The sequence below is a fragment of the Nesoenas mayeri genome, assembly GCF_963082525.1.
Source record: "Nesoenas mayeri genome assembly, chromosome: 22".
In the NCBI taxonomy this organism is placed as follows: domain Eukaryota; kingdom Metazoa; phylum Chordata; class Aves; order Columbiformes; family Columbidae; genus Nesoenas; species Nesoenas mayeri.
In genome coordinates this window covers 4,572,604-4,591,877 of record NC_137572.1, presented here as the reverse complement: position 1 = coordinate 4,591,877, position 19,274 = coordinate 4,572,604, and the positions used below count along the sequence as shown (strand labels likewise).

The following is a 19,274-nucleotide window of genomic DNA, read 5'->3' as shown; positions in this document are numbered from 1 at the left end:
TTCAGAAACAGCTGTCAATCAAAACTACCAACCAATCAGAATTCATCATGAGCAGGAAAGCAAAAGTTTCAACCAATCAGAATTCAGAATCAGCTGTCAATCAAAACAATCAACCAATCAGAATTCAAAACTATCAACCAATCAGAATTCAGAATCAGCTGTCAATCAAAGCTATCAACCAATCAGAATTCAGAATCAGCTGTCAATCAAAGCTATCAACCAATCAGAATTCAGAACCAGCTGTCAATCAAAACTATCAACCAATCAGAATTCAAAACTATCAACCAATCAGAATGCAGAATCAGCTGTCAATCAAAACTATCAACCAATCAGAACTCATCATGAGCAGGAAAGCAAAAGTTTCAACCAATCAGAATGCAGAATCAGCTGTCAATCAAAACTATCAACCAATCAGTATTCAAAACTTTCAACCAATCAGAATTCAGTCAGCTGTCATTCAAAACACTCAACCAATCAGAACTCATCATGAGCAGGAATGCAAAAGTTTCAACCAATCAGAATTCAGAATCAGCTGTCAATCAAAACTATCAACCAATCAGAACTCACCAAGAGCAGGAAAAGTTTCAACCAATCAGTATTCAAAACTATCAACCAGTCAGAATTCAGAACCAGCTGTCAATCAAAACTATCAACCAATCAGAACTTACCATGAGCAGGAAAAGTTTCAACCAATCAGAATTCAAAGCCAACAACCAACCAAATTCCAGAACTCACGACCAATCAAAACTCAAAATTAAAAACCCATCAAAACTCAAACCCAAATAAAAATTAAAACCTAATCAAAACTATAAACTAAATACCAACCAAAACTGAAGTCTGACTGCCAATACAAACTGAACCCTAAATCCCCCTTGGAACGAGAGTCCCCACTGCCCCCCAGCGCCCTGAGAGCTGCCCCAGGAGCCCCCGCCAGAACAAACACCAGCACATGAGACACGTTCCAAATTCACCTTTATTGGCACAGAACAGAGAGCAAGTCAAGTCAGCCCTGCTGGGCTCACAGCAGCACATACAGCCCAGCAGCAGCTATATACATATATATATATATATATATATAGGTACATAATGAAGAGGACTCGCTGCCGAAAACTCATCACCACAACTAACAGACTTAGAGCTTTGCCTGGTCCTGACTGCAGCAGCCACAGCCATCTCCACACAGAACGCTGCAGCTCCCTGAAGTCAGCCCAAGGCTAAGTCCTCCATGGTAGAACGTGGTTGCTGGAGCTTCTCTCTACCTTCATGAAGCTATTTCAAGCATCCTATGAAGTACTGCAGGGCTGGGTGGACTCAACCCTATTCCACAACTGCTAGCAAGGCTACAGAAGTAGAGAACACTTGAATGTATCTCAGTAAGCCAAGGCCTAAGTAAGTCCTCTGTAACAACAGGAGCTGAGACCAGAGGACAAAAGGCACTGAAACCGAGGGTCAGCAATATCCCATTGGCAGCACACTGCTGCTCTGCTGGATCCTCACACTGGAGAAGACTCAACTCCACTCTTCTGGGGAGGATTCAGCTCTTCTAATGATTTTGGGCTATAGGAAATTCAAGTGTTCTCTATTTCTTAAATTAAACCTAAGCAAACAAGCCTGAAAGCAAAATCCAGAGACCTTTCTCTCCAGTTTTTTCTCAGCTGTGGCTTGTAGCTCTTGACTCATTACGCTGAAAAACAAAAGGATGCTTCATCACGTAGTGTGGTAACATCCTCTGTGATGTTCTTGGCGTTCACCCTTAAAAACAAAGAGACAGCAGTTAAGAAAAAAAAACCTCCCAGAATTATAAGCACGAAATACCAACCATCACCTTTACAAAAGGGATTAGCACATGAAGCATTTGGAACTTTTGGAGCTGTGACTCAGTGGGACAACCGTGATGTGCCCAGATAGTCTCAGTCTGGCTCTGATTCTCAGAGCTCCGGTGACTTGCACCAAGATCATGTCACCAGCAAGTGTTAAAAGTACAATTCAGCCCTGAAAAAACACAAACACAGCCCAGCAGAGAACAGCTAGGCCACCCTTTTGCCTGCACTTTGTTTCTTTTAGAGCAAGCAAGCATGTCCTCCTGCCTGCTGAAAATTCACACCCACAACTGCATCTTCACAGGACAAGACAAAGTCTCAAAGCCTGTAAAGCAGATTATCCCGTTAGATCAAAAGAACAGATACTAAAAAGTGACACAGCAACAGCGACCTGATCTGACATCAGAGTTGGCCCTTTCTGCAGGATTTAGGTGAGGTGCCCTCCAGAAGTCCCTTCCAACCTACATTTCTCCTCGCACCAGCTGCAGGATTATTCCCTGCCAAACCATTATTGCTCACCTTGCGTTGGATTTCACGGTGCCATCCCCGAGAGAATCCGCTTTGCTCTGTTCTGGTGCCAGTCGCTGCTGCAGAAACCAGAGACTCTGGTAAATATGCAGAAAAACAACCCTCCCTTCCCAAACACACAAAAAGCCACCGTGTAACGTCTCTTTTTTGACCTAGATCATTTTTAGTGTTCAAAGGCACATCCTGGGGGCACCAAGCCCAGCTCCAGATAACAAAGTCTTGTTCTGGGTCCCCTTCCCTCCAGGCGCAATGACACCAAGCAGCCACCCAGGGAGCAGGGAAGAGAATCCATGCTCAGAAAGCCTTCACCCCACTTTCTCCCTGCAGGTATTTTCTCTGAAGTAGCTGCACTTTCAGCTAAAAAAAATGAAAATAAATCCACCCTGGCACTGCCCAACAGACCGGAATTCTCCTATGTTCTGAGCTTGCCATCGCTAGACAGATTCTTTCATCTCAGAGACCTTGCAGGAGGACACACTAAACAATTAGTATAATATTCAATCCAACTCAGTCAGGACTGCATCTTCCTCACCTCTCACCTACACCATACGATGTGGGGAGCAGAACAAAACAGCACTCTCAGCCTCTTAGACATTAGAGCAATACGTTTTACAGGAAGATAATTTCCAAACACCTTCATGGCATCACCTCCCATGAGATTTAGGATACAGAACTCAGCCTGACGAGGAAAGCAGTGGGAAGGTTCCGGCCACCGGGCAAGCCCGCAGGGTTTTCTAACGTGGGCAGCACTGCAGCAGCAGCGATGCTGAATGTGCCAACACAGACAATCTCAAGGGTCTGGCACCGGAGATGTGTCTCATCAGCCTTCTAGCTATATGCAGGTTACTAGAGTCACTGTGGCTTATAGGTTAAGTAAAGTACCTTTCATCTTTCTGATGAATAATGTCTTTTCTTGCAGGAAATTCATCTTCCACTTCTTCGGATGGAAGAAACCCCGCAGGTGCTGGTAAAAATCAATGGCACGCTGCAGTCTCGGAGGTTGGCAGGCTTTGCATCGGGGAAAATGTTATCCTTCTCCTCTCTGTGAGCACAGGCACCTGGAAAGAACAGCGATGTGTGAGCAGAGGGTTCAAGGCAAACACCTTCAAAGCCTCAGGTACTTCACTTAGAGTGTTTAGAAGCTCCCATACAAGGGCTACCAGCCTTTGAGAGGTTTCTGCGTCTGGAGCGGCCCCCAGCCCAGGCTCAGAGGAAGGATTTGGACCATCTTGCATTGCCATGAAGGCTGCGGGGACTTTGAGGGTGCTAGGAGGAAAATTCGCAGGTAGAACTGCCTCACCCTGCCCCTTCTGCTCTCCAAAAGGGATCATCTGGGGAAGTCTAAAGCACGGCCAACAGAATAATCGGCCAAGTCACGTACCTTCCCAGCATAAGCACAGCCCCTTGAAGCTGTAATAGGGAGGATGAGGTCCCCCCCTTTCCCATCACTCTCCTGAGCACCACATTTGTTTGGTCAGTGATGGGCACAGCAGCTCGGACAATCTCCCAGATGCCATCCGGCTGATGCTATTGAACTACCAAATCCTTCAGCCCTGCAGCCTGAAATTGCTCTCGGGAAAGGAGAGCTGCTTGAAATAAAACAAGAGGCTGCATTAAACCGTCCTGGCCATCCGCAGAGAGCCTACAGGGCAGAGGTTAAGTGCTCCTGCAACAAAGCGCTGTGTCCCCACAGGTCACTGCTAAACACAGCAAAGAACTCTTGCGTTTTAACACACCTGCTCCTGCAGAATCGTATATACAAGGAGTAATGCCTTGTCCCTTACAGGCTGCACTCAGCAGAGCCTTTTCACTGCATCTGCAAAGCTACCAGGGCCTGCTGGGATCAAAGGGTGAATTTGGGGGGGAGACATCGGGTCAGCACAGACAAGATTATTATACTGACTGTTCGCTATCCTGTGTACAGCGCGGGGATCAATACTCATTTCCAGCAGCTGACCGTTTTTCAAAGGCTTGACGGAGAGATTTTCACACTTTCCAAACTACCTAATGTCAGCATTGAGCTCCACTTGCTCTCGCTTTCCCTGCCTTACTCTTTATTACTCTGCTTGCCAGTTATCTGTTATTACATCCCATAAAAACGGTCTTTCTCCTGGCTCATTGGCGTTTGACCCTCGCTGTGCACATCGAAAAGCCTCTGCCATTGCAATACAGCCACAACCACAACACTACTGCCAAACGCCGAGTTGTAACAGCTCTGGAGACACAAAGAAATTCCTGGGGGATGACACCAAGCACTGCACTAGAGCTGGACAACACTTACCTCGAGATCTGCAGCTTGCTCCCAAAAACATGGATGCTCGGAGCTAAAACAGCCCAGATTAGGAGGTTTTATGTGCTCATGCAGATTAATGTTCCCTTTTGATGGAGCTGCACGGGGAAAGGCACCGCGTCACCGTGTACTTGGGCTCCTCTCCTCACAAGCACCTTCAATCACTTCCATCAAGCAGGGCTGAACACAGAAAACACGCTCCGCATGCATCTTGGTAAGTGTTGCTTTCTACATGAAAGACAAGCGAGGCTGGTAAAATAAATCCGCCCACGCTACATCCACTTAGCGCCGTGCACAGAGCGGTTTGAACGTACGTTACCCTCCGAGAGGGAATATTAAACAGCTTCACAATACGAAAGGAGACAAACCGACCCAGCGCTTCCTCCTCTGCTCAGCATTCCCCATCTCTCTCAAAGATCCTTTTTCCTTAACTTACACAACTCCTCTTAAAAGGTAAGCAGAGGGCTCATTTTTGTTGTTTTTAAATCACAGTTTTCCTCTGAAATGCAGCTCTCCACAACACGCTGCAAGTCTTTAACCCATCAACTACTCCACATCTAATTTAAGTGTCTTACTGTGATTAAACTTTTGACAATTCCCTCAACCATTCATTTGCACGGCTGGTACCATCAACACCTGGGACATGTCTTAGGGCTGATCTCCAAGTGAATACTTTTAAACATTATTTTCCAGAGGCTGCGGTCAAAATCCATCATAGAGAATCGATCCTGAGCGCTTGGCAGTCTGCGCCAAAGCATGTAACTAATAGACTTTGATTCCAGCCTGACATATTTATTTTGTAAGACTAATAGAATTTATTGAAGGAAAAATCTAATACTCAAATACATTTCTGGAATTCAACCCACAGCCTCTGTAATTTGTTTCTCTTTCAGGTCACCCAACCTGAGGGTGCAGTCCAAGAAACAGCTTTGGACTGAAGATGCGCTCCAGCATCCTTCAAATTAAATTTACACTTCAAAATCAAAACTCTTTCCCAAGTAGTTGTGACAAGCCAACAGACGGGATTTTCTAGGACAGCATCTGTTCTCTCCTGCAGAGTCTGAATAATTTAGCCAGAACATGGAAGCACCAGTGGAACCAAGGAGCCCGCGTTTAAGGAGAAACAGGACACGCCATTGTTTCCTATTCAAATTTGCTAAACCTTCACGTTCCCTCCTACCCGCTCTTCCTTTCTTCACTCAGATCCATTGGGAACTGCTGGGATCAATGGGGAGGAAGGTTAATTCTTTGTCTTGGCCTCTGAAAACTGCGTTCAAACGGCAATGACTCTTCGGTCATTTCAGTGAGACGTGAGAGAGGAGCAATTTGTGTTCGAGGTCACACTTCAGAGAAGGAGAATAGAAGAGGAATGACATACAGGAGCAGACACAGCTGCGAGCTTTGCAGGCTGGTACTCTTAGGTGTTCTGGAAGAGAACGTTAAATCAAACACTCAAGTTATTTCCCTTCATAAAACAAAAACATTAGAAGTGATATAGTAAACGCTAACCATAGTTATTAGCCAATTACTGCCTGGGCTCTTCACATCTCCAAAATATTTTCGATCTGGCCATCCACATCAGGAAACATTCAAGCAAACTGTGTCACTGTATGAGGTCCATGTTCTTCTATGTTCTTTTATCTATGAATTGGAAGGCTGGATGCCACAGCTCTAACTGACCTGCACTCCGGTGTGAGGACGTAACGTTATACGGGAGTCCCAGGTGTTGGTTTAGTATCGCGCCTCCTTCCCTCCACAAAGCTCAGCAACATCTGGAAACAGCACAAAAGACTCTGGACACGGTTATACATTCTCAGCACCAGAACCTTCCTCCTCGCTGAAGCAACAGCGGACAAAAAAGCAAAGAAATGTCTCTACATGTTTGGCAAGGACATGGTGGGAGAGGAGAGAACTATGTGAGCCCTTGAATAAAGAGAAGAAACGGTCTGGAAGTTAAAGTGTTTATTGATGTGTTTAAACTTTGTACATTCCCCACAGACCACACTAAGGAGTTTGCAGGTAAATCTGTGCATAGTGGGAAGAGACACGGAAGGGGGAAGAAAAAATAAAAGTCACAGGAAAAATAGAAAAAATACACCACAGGTTACCAGAACCTCCAGATTTAAAAAAAGCCGTGAGCATTAACACCAACTATACAAGCATTACAAAGACATGATGGTGAGTGGAACAATACCCCTTTTGTTCTTCTTGGGGCCTATGCATCCCATTTCCCTTAGAGCAGGCAGGATCCCTCTCCCAACTTACCCTCTCTTAACCCCCGTTAGGCAAACTGTTGTTTTAAGCCCTGTTAAAGCAAACTCCGCATTCACCAGCTCCCAAGGTGCTGATTACTGTGGCGATTTGTCACATCTGGGCGAAGACCCAAAGCTGTGCCTACGGCCCAACATCACCAAAAGAGACGCGAAGCGTCCAAAACCTGCGTCTCTCAACTACTTACCATGTTGGCGAGGCAGGAGAGCTGGGGAAAATTAGAAAGTAGTGGCGAGAGGGGGCTGTTAATGCCAGGTGAGTACTGAAGGAAACTGGTTCAGAACGGAGGATTTCAATTCAATAGCAGGAACTTCCAAGTCTAGAGCAGAACTGGATGTGGAAGGGGAATGTGCAGACCCCGGTATGCACAACCCATGTTCTAACGTTCCACTAGAGTAACTATAAACAGAGATGCTAGAAGCCTTTTCACTCCTTGCCTCCAGGGAGTCTGGATTCCCAGAGCGGCGCTGCGGGGCAGCAGGGTGCACACACACCACTGGCGTATGACAATGGGCTTTTGCTCTTTTTTTTCTTTTTTTTTTAGTTTTTTTCTCTCGTTTTAAGCATTTTTGTTAGTTACCATTCCCAATTGCTTCCTCGCTTATGCTGTCATAGCTCCTACCCCTAAATTAATCTCTTTGCAACTCCCAGTGAAATTCATTTCAAAGAAAAAACAAAAAGAATACTGCTTTATATATAAAAGCCAAAATGACCAAAGACCCACAACTGTCTCCTTTTTACAAGGCGGGCTGGTACAAATGACCCTCAATATACAGGTGCTCTATCAGAAATAAAAATCAACGTTTCCCATTTTATATATATAGAGCTTGTATCAGACAACAGTACAACGGAACTGGTATTTTTCAGATTATTTAAAAAAAAAAAAAAAGAAAACTACATCTCAGTCAAATATCTGCAATAGATCCATTTTTCCCATTTAAGGAGATTTATATATCATATTGTTATATTATCATTTCTTCACCCATTTAAAAGAATGGAAATTGCAACTCTACAGTAGTAATTATAGTCTTAATGATCCAGGAGTTCTGAATGTAGGATGAAGTCCTCTCGAAGCAACTGTTGGTCAGTAGTTGATCCAAAACGCTGGACCACTTTGGCCCTCCGCCCTGCGCCTCTCCCGCTCAGGGCTGCTGTATCTTCATCTCTTTTATATCTGCATTTGCTCCAGGTATTTGTAAGTGGGGTTCTCGTAGCCGTGGTTTTGCATCTTGCTCAGATGCCGCTCTTCTGGGGTGAGCATCGGGTCAACCTTTAGAAAGACCAGAGGGTTACTGGTCAAAGGAGGTACCTGTAGGCTTTATTTCGTAGCAATAAGAGCCAACAAGCAAATGCTGGATGAACACTGTGGCAAGCAGGAAACAGGTGAAAAAGCCACAAAAAAATTCTGCTTGCCCTTGCCTCTTTGGGGACGTTCTCCACAATAAGTTAGGTAACGGTAGGAATTTGGGACCCGCTTCTCTCATTAAAGAGGTAGTTGTAATTTCCTGCATCAGTTAAGCAAAAGGGAAAAGGGGCTTTCTCCAGATTCCATTAAGGTGTCATTAGAAACGTGTGTTAGGAGCAGAAGGAAGGAGAACTGCTCCTCCACGTTCAGCCCATGGCGCTGCCTTCATCGTTGTTACATTAGTTGGGAGAACAAATTGCTAGAGATTGACTGACTTACTCCCCTGCTAAAGATATCGCCCGAAAAGCTCATTTACTGCTAAATCCTATCCTGAGCCAGACAGGGAAGCCTAATTCAATTCCTTGTGATAAGCAAATACCACTGTGAAGTGACAGGTCCCAGCACGCTCATGACTGATACCTGCATACTGATAAACCAGCGACAAAGACGTCGGCATCTACAGAGTTAAGCTCCATCTAGCTGAGAGCAGAGCAGCGGATGGCTTGGCAGCTCCTGCCATCTTCACCCCCCCACACACACCATATGATTCGACGCTGACTATTTTCATCCCCGGTTATGGAGCAGGAGTTCTCACCTCCACAATCCCATGGCTGATGGTCCCGTACTGCCTCTTCCTCAGCATCACCAAGCTGATGACTATAACAGTAGCTATGGCAACCGCTATCACCAAGAGACCGATAAGGGCACTGCTGCTGAAACTGAAGTCATCCCGGAGGGAGTTGTCATTATCCTGGAGGGAAGAAAACAACGGAGCGGGTAGAGAAAGAGCGCACCGAAAACAAAATCCGGCTTTAGGAATCTGCCGATTCTCAGCTAGACTCGGTAGCCACATACGTACCGGCTCGTCCACCAGCCCACCGACACGTTCCGCGTTGAAAATCATTTCCTTCACGTCAAGGGTTTCATCAATGACCTGAAAACAGTCACAAAAGTGTTTTATGAAAGGAGTCATACAAAACAGGTGGCAGAAGGAATCCGAAGGCAGACAAGAGACCTTTAATGAGTACTAGCAAAGGCTCAGAACCACCTACCATCTCCCCCCTGTTCTCAACAGCGTGAGATGTTCTCCAGCTTTTAAAGCTACCTGAGTTAGCTCTGCAACCATTTGGACATCCAGACTGCCTCAAACTAAAAGCCCAACTGAAAAACCAGGCACTTGCCTTGGACGCAGCATTTCTGTTGCATCAGATCTAACCTGTGGCTTTAACACAGTTTGGAAAAGAAACTCTCAGAAGTCAATGTTTTTTCTGACCTAGTGAATTCTTTATGCTGCAGACAGAGCTAACACACCTGCTGGGTCGTTTACTTTCAGAAGGCAGTAAGACCTTTCTTGCCATGAAAAATAGGTGAGAAGACAGATGATCACACCAGCATTCGGTATATTCGGACAGCAAGCTACCCAGCTAAAACAAAGGCATATCAAAGGGTCCCTCTGCTTGGGAAGACAGTTACTAAATCAACCATTTCTCCAGCCCAGGCTGACAAAGATCTAGAGCTCTCTCTTTCCCTCACCCTCCCACCCTTCTGATGCTCATCAGTATTAAGAGCCCACAACAGTCAGAAAACTGACTCCCCCACACCATATGGATAATGAATACGCTGACATTCTGTAAGCAGGAAGGAGACATGGAAATAAGCCACCGCTATTAATTAGTGTCCAACGGCAGGCTTTGCTTTACAAAATAAAGGTGGAGGGCTCACCACATTTTCATCCACTTTGTTCTTGCTGTTAATCACTTTTTCTTCAGCGCCAATCAGACCGTCCAACTCGGTCATGCCGGAACCTGCACCAAAAGAGCAAGGCAGGGACTGTTAGTCTGCCCTCGGGGACATTTAGGAAGGGTTTACCTACTCTTTGTAGAGCTGCCATGGCTAGCGTGTGTAACCGCATGGACCGCTGATAATTAATCTGTCTTCATGCTGTTGTGTCAGAAGGGGAGCTCATAAGCTATGCTACAGTGACGAGTGATCAGGGGGGTTCTGTTAATGAGGGGAAATGAGGTGGCAATGAGAGAAGCAGACAAGACTCACCAAAAACCAGGCTGAAGTGTAAATCCAGAAATACCATACTGTTAAAGTGCTGGTGTTAGAAAAGGTCCAAGGCAACAAATAACACAAATGGTGAATGTGCAGTTCCCTTCTGCTAATGTCACCCCAGGTCACCACCACCTCGGTGTGACCTCTGTGATGGCAGGACGCACCTCCTCTCTGCCCAGGGAACGCTTCCGCACCGTCAGCATCACCCATTCTTTAGAAATCGAGCGCATCAGCCCGCACCTCGGGAATGAGAATCCCAAGGTCACCCGGAGCGGCTCAGTAATGAGCTGCTGTCCCGTATATGGCACAAGCCCAGAAACCATAAATCCCAGGGTAAGGGAGGAGCGAAGAACCACGCTCGCCTTTGTACTGGAACATCACTCACCCACTTCTAGGCTGGAAGTAGCACAGGCTCAAGAGAAGAATATCAATTAACAGAAGGCGGCTGCTCTGCATAAACTGTTTTGATCTGAAGCACTTATAAATAGATCAGATCGATCACAGAAGACTCTGATGCAAGACACTCAGACCAAATGCAACGACAGCAAGTCAGGAGAACGCCAGTTCCCCATGATCAGGAGGGACAACAGCACATCCTTCACAACACCTACGCCTCCCTAATGCAAGAGCAGGAGGACAGCAAAGGCTCAAAACTACAGCCGAGCCCCAACGAGGAGCACGAGGTAGGGGAAATGTTACTACAGCACTTAACACTCTGCCGGTGACTGCAAACACCTCTGCAAGCTGCTGAGCTTGCAGGTTGCCCAGCCCAAGACATCACGGCAACTGCTGCTGGATTTGGCAGCATGTTGTTTAATGACATGCGAGGAAGGGCTACTTGACTCCAAGGCAAGTTTTTATTGCCTGAAAATGCCAAGAAAACTAATGTTTCACTCCAGCCCTTCGCAAAAGAAGCAACTCGGGTTTTAGCGCGTCCCCTTTTCCTCGTATGATTCTCTGGAGACAGCAATCAAATTCCAAGCACGGCCAAGACTGCCAGGCTGACTTCTCACGGCTGTCGAAGCAGGTCGTGTTATTGCGAAAGTCAATGATGGGGATTTTCTGGAGAGACCAGCCACAAATAGTTTTTAGAGAACTACTGTGTCAGCTTTTGGCCTATGGATGCTTTATTCAGTTCTCAGGAGCCAACGGAGCACAGTCTCCAGGGCTGGGAGCTGAGCTGCTGCACTGCGCTCTGCTATTAGTACCGAATACCAGACCCCGTTCTGGGTCGCTCCAAGGCACAGTTTGGATTCTGTACTTCCCAGGGAGAAGATAAAAAACACATGCACAAAAAAAAACCCCAAACAAACCAAAATTCAAACCCAAAGCTCCCTGGCAGCCCCTGTGAAATTCAGTGCAAAGGGAAGGGAGAGAAGAGGCAAGTGCAGGATATAGTTTTTTGTCCCCAAGCCATCAGAAACTCTTCCATCGACCTAAATGGGGAGAACTAACCTATACTGATCTTTAAGTCAACACAGCAGTCACAAAAAACCCAAAAACCAACAAACTAAAGGCTGTCCCAACTCTTTCCAGGGCAGTGAGCACACTGAGTCGGCTGTACACTATTCCACAAGAGGGATGAAGGTGACTTATATTTGTAGCGAAACACTGAGAATAGTTCCAAGCTACCTGGCTTTTGTCACATTACAGAATGGTTTGTGCTCTATTAAATGGTTATTAGCAAAATCCTTTGCTCTCCTTTGAGATTCTGCACAATATATTTGGAACCAAAAGCAGATTAAAATGCTGGGTTTACTCCCCACACAAAACGCATGTACCATTTCGACTTTGGGAATTAGATCTGTGGGAGCAGATCAGCTGGGCCTGATCTTTACCTGAGACTGTATCTCTAACAGAGGATTGAATTTAATGCCAACATTTCTACACTGCTCTTAAAGCCCAGGAAGCTTCTTTTTATCCAGACAGAGTTACCATAGAATTCATAACAACTTAAAGAAGAAATGGATAATCACAGAGATGCTACGTTTGAAAAGGTGATGCCAAGGAGACCATGAACACAAAGAAGGAATCTCCGAATTCCTCCGTCTAGCTGCACTCTAGAGTATGTATAGGAGCCTGAGCTTAGTGCTGTCGTCAGGCAGTAAAGACACATTCCGCAGGATGCCCAAGAGCCTCTAGAGTATTTACCATCAGCACTGCCAGGTTTATTTTGAGCAGTGTCGAACGTGAGTACACATGGAGAGATGCAAAGTGCTGCACGGCTGCAGACAGACCGCTAAGCTCACGTTTCTCGAGAGCAAAGAAGCTGCTCCATGCACGCCGAGACACCTTGTGAGCCCGTAAGGGAGGAACATACACGATTAGATACTCAGACTAACTCGTTTCTTTAACACTAGGCCTAAACAAGCAAAATTGGAAGTTACTGATCTAAATGACAGCAAGGAAATGAAAACAAAGGTGAGTATGAAACTAAAATGAAGCTATCAAACACACTGAGAAGGTAGGAGAGTGATCGAAAGCACTGTGAGGGAGCAGCTTAGAACCAACCTTTTTTCATTGGATGGTACAAATCCGGCTGAGGATCTAGCAGGAGGGAAAACAAAAACAAAAATAGCAGAGAAAGGAGATTAAGAGAGAAAGGAAAAAAGGCTTGCGCATGATTTCTGACTCAGACCCTGGGAAAAGCTTTTAGGCTACAGCTTTAAGCTCAGGACTCTGTTCAAGCATTTTAAAAATAAATAGACACACGCCAGCTGTCAACACCCGATGATACAAAAAATACAAATATGTATTGAAAACAAAAAAAAGCAAAAAAAAAAAAAGCAAAATAATTCCTGTAGCCCTTCAGCAGGTCATGGCACAAAGATTTTAACCTTATATGACAGCATTTTGGTTAAAGACTGAAAATTAATTCAAGAGTCAAGCCACACAGTAAAAAGTCAACATTCCCTGCAAAATGGAAAGAGATAAAGCAATTTTGCAAATCAAAACAGTAGCTCAGTGTAAATTACTATCAGCACCGCCTCTTTTCCAATGGACTTTCTGAGGGGTTCTGCTGGGGTGGCTGCTTTGCTCTTAAATCACCCAAAGGGACGGAGCTTTTTGTGCCAGCGAGCTGAGCCTACTGCTTAAGAGAAAACACAGATGTTTTGTGAAGCCAGTGAACCCCACTTTCAGTTCCACATACCTTCGCTTTCAGGCAAGGCTGGGAAGGTTTTCACCTGGAACGGACGGAAAGGTTTGCCATCCAGGGGAATTTCTTCACTCTCCTCGGAGCTCACTCTGACATCCACTTGGGACTCAGAAATGGAGGACGTGAACTGATCCATGTCTGCACGTTGCTCCTGAAGCAGCTCATCTGAAAGGAAGAGGAGGAAATATTCCACAAACGGCGTGAAGCCTGGCAGGAACAGCAAGGGGCAGATGGTTTGAGGAGAGCCGAGGCAGGGCTGCAGGGAACGCTGCTCGGGGCTGCCAGGTTAGCTTATCTTGCGCACTCTGAAGTCTCATCTGGAATTCTCAATATAGGCGTTAGCTAGGAATGCACCCAAACAAGGGCCAAGAGGTTTGATGTGGTAAGATGGGATTAAACTCCTATAAAGCAGGAAAGCATCTGCTTATTTTTACGGATCTTTTTCATCACCCTTTGAGAGAGAGCTTTGCTATTCTGAATGTTGTGTAGTTTTTTAAACAGACAGTGAAAATTCTTAGGAGCAGGCTATTCTGGTTGTGTTGCAAAACCCAGAGAATATCTGCCCCCTGGTACCTAAGCTTAAGCCCAAGTGCTTCTTGCTGAGGATATCCCCTCAGAGGAGCCAGCAGTCCTTCTGGAGCCCACTTCACTCGATATAAAAGCTCATAATCTAACACAGTGACACACAGAGACACTCACCAATCTCATCCTGGATTTCTTCAGCCACATATGGCACCTTGTAGAGCAGAGACAAGCTTTGATTCATCCGCTCCTCAATCACATGGAGATGTGTCATCACCTACAGATGTACAAGAGTGTGTTGGAGTAGGCAAAGACTGTCACTCACTACACTGGTACCGGTATTTCACTTGTTTAGTAAAATATCTATGACTGGTGGATCTGTCACAGACAAGAGAAAGTGACATTGGTCCATTTAGTCCAGTTCTCTGGCTGATGCCCTCTAGCACGGGAACCGGCCATGTGTACATGGCACGCTCAGTATTTTTCTGTATTTTCCAGCTCTCCACTGGAAATACTGAAGCGAGTATTTCCCGTATGCCAGACATGGTCATAATTAATTTCCTGCAGCAGCTACAAACAAGTGCTTAATTAAATGGATTATCATTCCTGACTACTAGAAAAGATACACGCAAAAGGAGCAGACAATATTATTTATCAACGCTGGTTGCAGAACAAAGGTGCCTTTCAGAACAACGGTGGCCTTACATTCGTCTTACACCCACTACACCTACCCACTGGTGTTCTCCCTTCATTGGAGAAATAAATTCAAACTCTACACAACCTCAAATCACTCTTCCCCAGCATATTAAATTCAGCGGTGAAGTCAAGCCTGACCTGAAGAGGGTGCTGCATAATCAGGGATCACACAGACCACGAAAAACATTCATATTGATGGTCAAATATTGGAAAAAGCTAAGGAGTTGAATGGACCTGTTTCACAGTCTGACGTGTACCTGACCTTTAAGAGCAAGGATGAAAGCAATTTAATTTTACATGTGGCAGCCTGTCAATCAAGAGAATCGATCGAGGAGCTTAAAGTGCATCTGAAAAGTAAAGCGAATGGAAATTGAACTGTACCACCCACATCCCTCGCATGTCGATTTGTTGACACTGCAGCCTTCAGAATGAATTAAGGACTGTTTAGGTTTTAGCTTAAGAATACAGTTCACACACTCCCTCTTGGGCTTTGGCAGCATCAGAACAAAGGGGCAGGGTGGGCCGTGCTTGACATGCTAAGCTGTCTCTTGAAAAGGCGTTCACATATTGCGCATCATGAGCCAAACAGCAGCTACTGGTCTTTCTGAGGATGCGCAGCTCAACGAGAAGGCAAGAATCTGAGAGTCGAAGGTACATCGCAGCACCCAGAAACAATATGAAACCCACAGGACCAGGCACCTCTGAGTGTGAAGTTCGCTACAAGAAAATCACTGCAGCACCACTCTGCACCTCACCAGGTGACACTAACAGAGTGCAGTCCCTGTTTGACTCTTAAACCATGATATTTCCATCTCCTGCTCAGACAGCCAAGTAATAAAGCATTTTTTCATCAGCGCCTATTTCCTTTCCATTTGGCAGCTCCACCGCATTGTCTCCTTGCAGCTCTCCATTCTTTTCTGTTCTCACATGTCTTTCATGCATTACAGAATTCAAAGACAATTCAAAGCAGCAGATCAGCCACGAACTGGGGCTGGTAAAAAGCAGATTACATTCCTAAAGCTCCTCTCTCTGCATTTGAACACACATTTCAATGTTAACAGGCCATTCTTAATTTGCACCTTGGGCCTATCAATACATCTTTCACCATTTTAAAAGTGGGTTGTAAAAAACAAGCATCAGGACATAATTCAAAAGATTTTGGGAATATGTGCAACTACTTTTACAAGTACATTGGCCAGGTTTGACACTCGCTACCCAGCAGAAGAAAAATTGCTTTCTGGCTGTTCAGGAATAAAATATATTGCAACAACACAAAAATGAACTCATCAAAACGGACTCTCTAATAAAGCTAGCAATGATGATCAGCGGTTGGCAAGAGTTATGTATTACACTTTGGAAACAAAGCAATAACTCTGCAGAGGTACAAGAGATTTCCCACAAACCCAAACCACAGGCATCACGAAGAATGAGCCTAACCAAAGAAACATTTAGCCAAAAAGGTCTTGAAAGAAATGAGAAAGCCTATTCGGGGATGAACAAGTCCCCAGCAAATAATTTCATGAGTGCTTGATAAAAAGAAACACTGAACTGAACTAGTTCTAAACCCCTAGATTGGTCATTATGACCAAGAATAATTCGTGGCTACGAGTGGATGTTCCACGGTACCTCAATCCTCAATTTTTGACAGAGTCAAGTGCCAATGAAAACTGTACAGGCAGCACATCTGGTGACAGGCAACACGCGCACAGGGTGGGAGATCTCTGCACAAGTACGAGAAGTTGCTATAGTACCCAGCAAATTAACATGAGGACTTGACGCATGGCCTCTAGGGTGTCTGACAGCCAGGGCTGGGTAACAATGCCTCCCTTGAGAGAAACCTTCTCATACCTGAGATTTCATCTGCGCAGCCTTTTCTGGGTCAACCGCCAGGACGTGCTGGTAGTGGCGGATGGTGTGCAGACGGTCCTTGTTCTCAGCACGAACATAACGCTTCAGAGCTTGCAGGATGCGGTGGGGCTGCAGGATTGGAGGAGGGCAAGAGTTCAGATCCATTGGATTCAAATAAAATTCACAGCTGTAATACAGCACTTTGGATGTGAGCCTGCTTTGTTACTGGACAGATCAATCACCTGCACTAAGCTCTTAGGTATTTTCTTTTTAAATTAAATGTTTCACTCAAAACACTATGTCTTCTGAACATTAAACAAAGCGGAGGTTTTTTTAACCAAGGAGAAAAGGGAGTGAGTCAATAGGAGACCCACTGCTAGGTCTTTAGCGCTAACTGCCACAGTGGGGAAAGCTTTGCTTGGAACTTATTCTCACCTTCTGCCCCAGCAGGTCACAGACAGTCTTCTCACCAAGCCATTCCCACCTCCTACCCTTCCACGCTGTACAAATTCATTGCAAAGACACTCACCCGCGGCGGGTCAGCCTGCAGGGCAGCCAGGTAGTTCTCCAGGGCGATGCGACGGCGATCGTTCAGCATGGCTTCCACGCGAGCCAGGTGAGTTTCCACAAGCTGCTGCTTCTCACTCGCTGCCTCTTTCTCCAGAGATTTAACCATTGCCTGGAAGTGCTGGAACAAAGAAAGGAGTCTGTGAAATGAACTGTATGCAGCAGGGTCACCCATTCTCACTCACGGAACTCCTTAGAACAAATAGTGCCTGTCACACTGCGTGTCCTGGGCATTTACGGCAGGAGAGGAGGGCGCTGACAGATGTTGGTTCAGATTTAATCCCTGCAAATAGTGACAATTTGCCTTCCAAACTTCCTTCACAACACATTTGAAAGGCCTGATGAGGGTATGTGGCCTTAAGATCGAGGTCATGTTGGAGCTGGGAGATCCAGACTGTACTGAACAATGACACAGTATTGACTCTTTCCTTCAACGCTGCTGTATGGAAACAGGATAGAGCCCTTCAGCCTAGAGCCATCAATCTGAATTTGAAAGAGTTTATAAAGGTGTTTCATAAGGGATTTTTCCTCAGCACGCCTTCAGATAATATCTCTATATGTCCTATTAGAAAGGTCATAACCCACATCTCCAAGTGAACCAGGAAAGTCCATTAAGTGTTGTTATGTTTCAGAGATGTTGAAATACTCTCTGGACTTGCATATATTTCCAAACAGTGGCTGACATTAAATCATGTAGAGAGAAGACTGTTCTAAGATAAAATCCAAAGCTGGAGCCAGTGACTTAGTTGTATAATGGTTTGAGGGATCTTTATATAGTTGTCACTGCCAGAAGAGCCTGTTCCTAACAATCCCATACACAGAACTTCCCTGATTAACTCCACAGACTAACTGAACTCTCCTCATAAGGTAGAAGATTGGCATTTTGGCAGCAAACCAGCTTTATCTGCTGCCTAAGTGGTTTTCACTAAGTCTGCCCGAATAGGAAATGTGTGTCCAGAGAGTCAGGGCCAACCTGAGCTGGGCTGTGAGGCCACTGGTTAGCGCAAAACAGGCCAAAGGTCTGAAGTTACAATTTGGCTCTGGTGTTGCTGCGCTCGAGGCATGAGATAGCTTCCTACTACTGAGTTTAGGAAAGGACCTGGCACAGTATTGGATCATCTCCAGCATTAAGAACAAAGCACGCAATTGAATCAAATCTCCTCTAAAAGGCAGCTGTTGACAGAACAGGAAAGCTGTTCTTCCATCTCAGTCATCTTTTGGCTTTGAATATTAGCAGCCCTCATTTAGTTTATTCAGAAGACGAAGGCCGAGCACCAGTAACTTTCCTCTTTGGGTCCTTCAACTCTTACCTGAATGAGAGTTTGTCTTTCTGCCTTGGGGAGATTTACAGCTTGGTGTTCTGCCTCCTCCCACTCCTTTTTCACCTGGACAGAAAAAAGGACAGACCACATCAACAAGACACAAATTTATGCCTGGTCTTTGCAAGCTAATTTGCCTTCACATGCAGATCCTTGTAAAGCCCAACTACGTTTGGAAAGCACCACAGAGCTGCTGTGGGGTTTAAACCTAGCGCTTAAACCCTCTGAGCAGTAGCAAGCCAGGTCTCCCCAGTGACTGGTCTCTCCCAACACTCCAAAGAAATGCAAAGCTAACAGCTACGGTGTGGTCACCTTGCAAGAGAAACATAGAAGGCTGGAGACTGGCAAATAAGTCAGTTCGCCATCAATTTGTCCAGAAAAACACAGTCAGCAACTATGCGGCACAGCACAAAAGAGGAAAGCGAGATGCTCACCCGGTCCATGCGGTTGTGGTGTCTGACCTCCAGCTGCTCCTTTGCCTTCTGGAAGCGAGCATGTTCGTTGTCATCAGCGGGGGTTTCGAAGTAGACATCCACATCATCGGTTGGCACTGCAAAGAGAGGGTAAGGATCAGCGGGGAGGCAGAAAACGGTGATCCTGGAGTGCAAAGGACAGGCAGGGAGAGGAATCTCCATGCCTGCATAATTAAGAATCTGCCAGATTGAGTTTGCTGAACCACCACCTATCAGAAGTATCTTTAAGCTGCCAATTTACCGCACAATATCACTTAGTTATATCATCCCAAAAACACAGTAATGCACTGCGGCAACCAGCACCTGTTCAGCCTTCTCAT

The 19,274-nt window shown here is 45.5% G+C and overlaps 1 protein-coding gene across 6 annotated transcripts in view; it reads right to left on the bottom strand.

The window, feature by feature from the left end:
- Positions 1-1,240: 1,240 nt before the first annotated feature.
- APLP2 (amyloid beta precursor like protein 2) overlaps positions 1,241-19,274 on the bottom strand; it is a 48,039-nt gene continuing 30,005 nt past the window's right edge. For 2 of the 6 annotated variants that reach the window (XM_080358037.1, XM_080358041.1), the window contains 16 exons: positions 18,916-19,031; positions 18,473-18,547; positions 17,125-17,283; positions 16,596-16,724; positions 14,229-14,328; positions 13,524-13,694; positions 12,884-12,919; positions 10,037-10,119; positions 9,174-9,248; positions 8,910-9,065; positions 6,319-8,179; positions 5,819-6,064; positions 4,630-4,866; positions 3,231-3,406; positions 2,340-2,407; positions 1,241-1,752 (listed from right to left, as the gene is read on the bottom strand). In XM_080358037.1, coding sequence (XP_080214163.1) covers positions 8,078-8,179; positions 8,910-9,065; positions 9,174-9,248; positions 10,037-10,119; positions 12,884-12,919; positions 13,524-13,694; positions 14,229-14,328; positions 16,596-16,724; positions 17,125-17,283; positions 18,473-18,547; positions 18,916-19,031 — 1,202 coding nt within the window. In that variant the 3' untranslated portion in view covers positions 1,241-1,752; positions 2,340-2,407; positions 3,231-3,406; ... (1 more) ...; positions 5,819-6,064; positions 6,319-8,077. The remainder of the gene's footprint in view (positions 1,753-2,339; positions 2,408-3,230; positions 3,407-4,629; positions 4,867-5,818; positions 6,065-6,318; positions 8,180-8,909; positions 9,066-9,173; positions 9,249-10,036; positions 10,120-12,883; positions 12,920-13,523; positions 13,695-14,228; positions 14,329-16,595; positions 16,725-17,124; positions 17,284-18,472; positions 18,548-18,915; positions 19,032-19,274) is intronic. The other 4 variants (XM_080358039.1, XM_080358042.1, XM_080358038.1 and 1 more) reach the window with 3 other exon arrangements.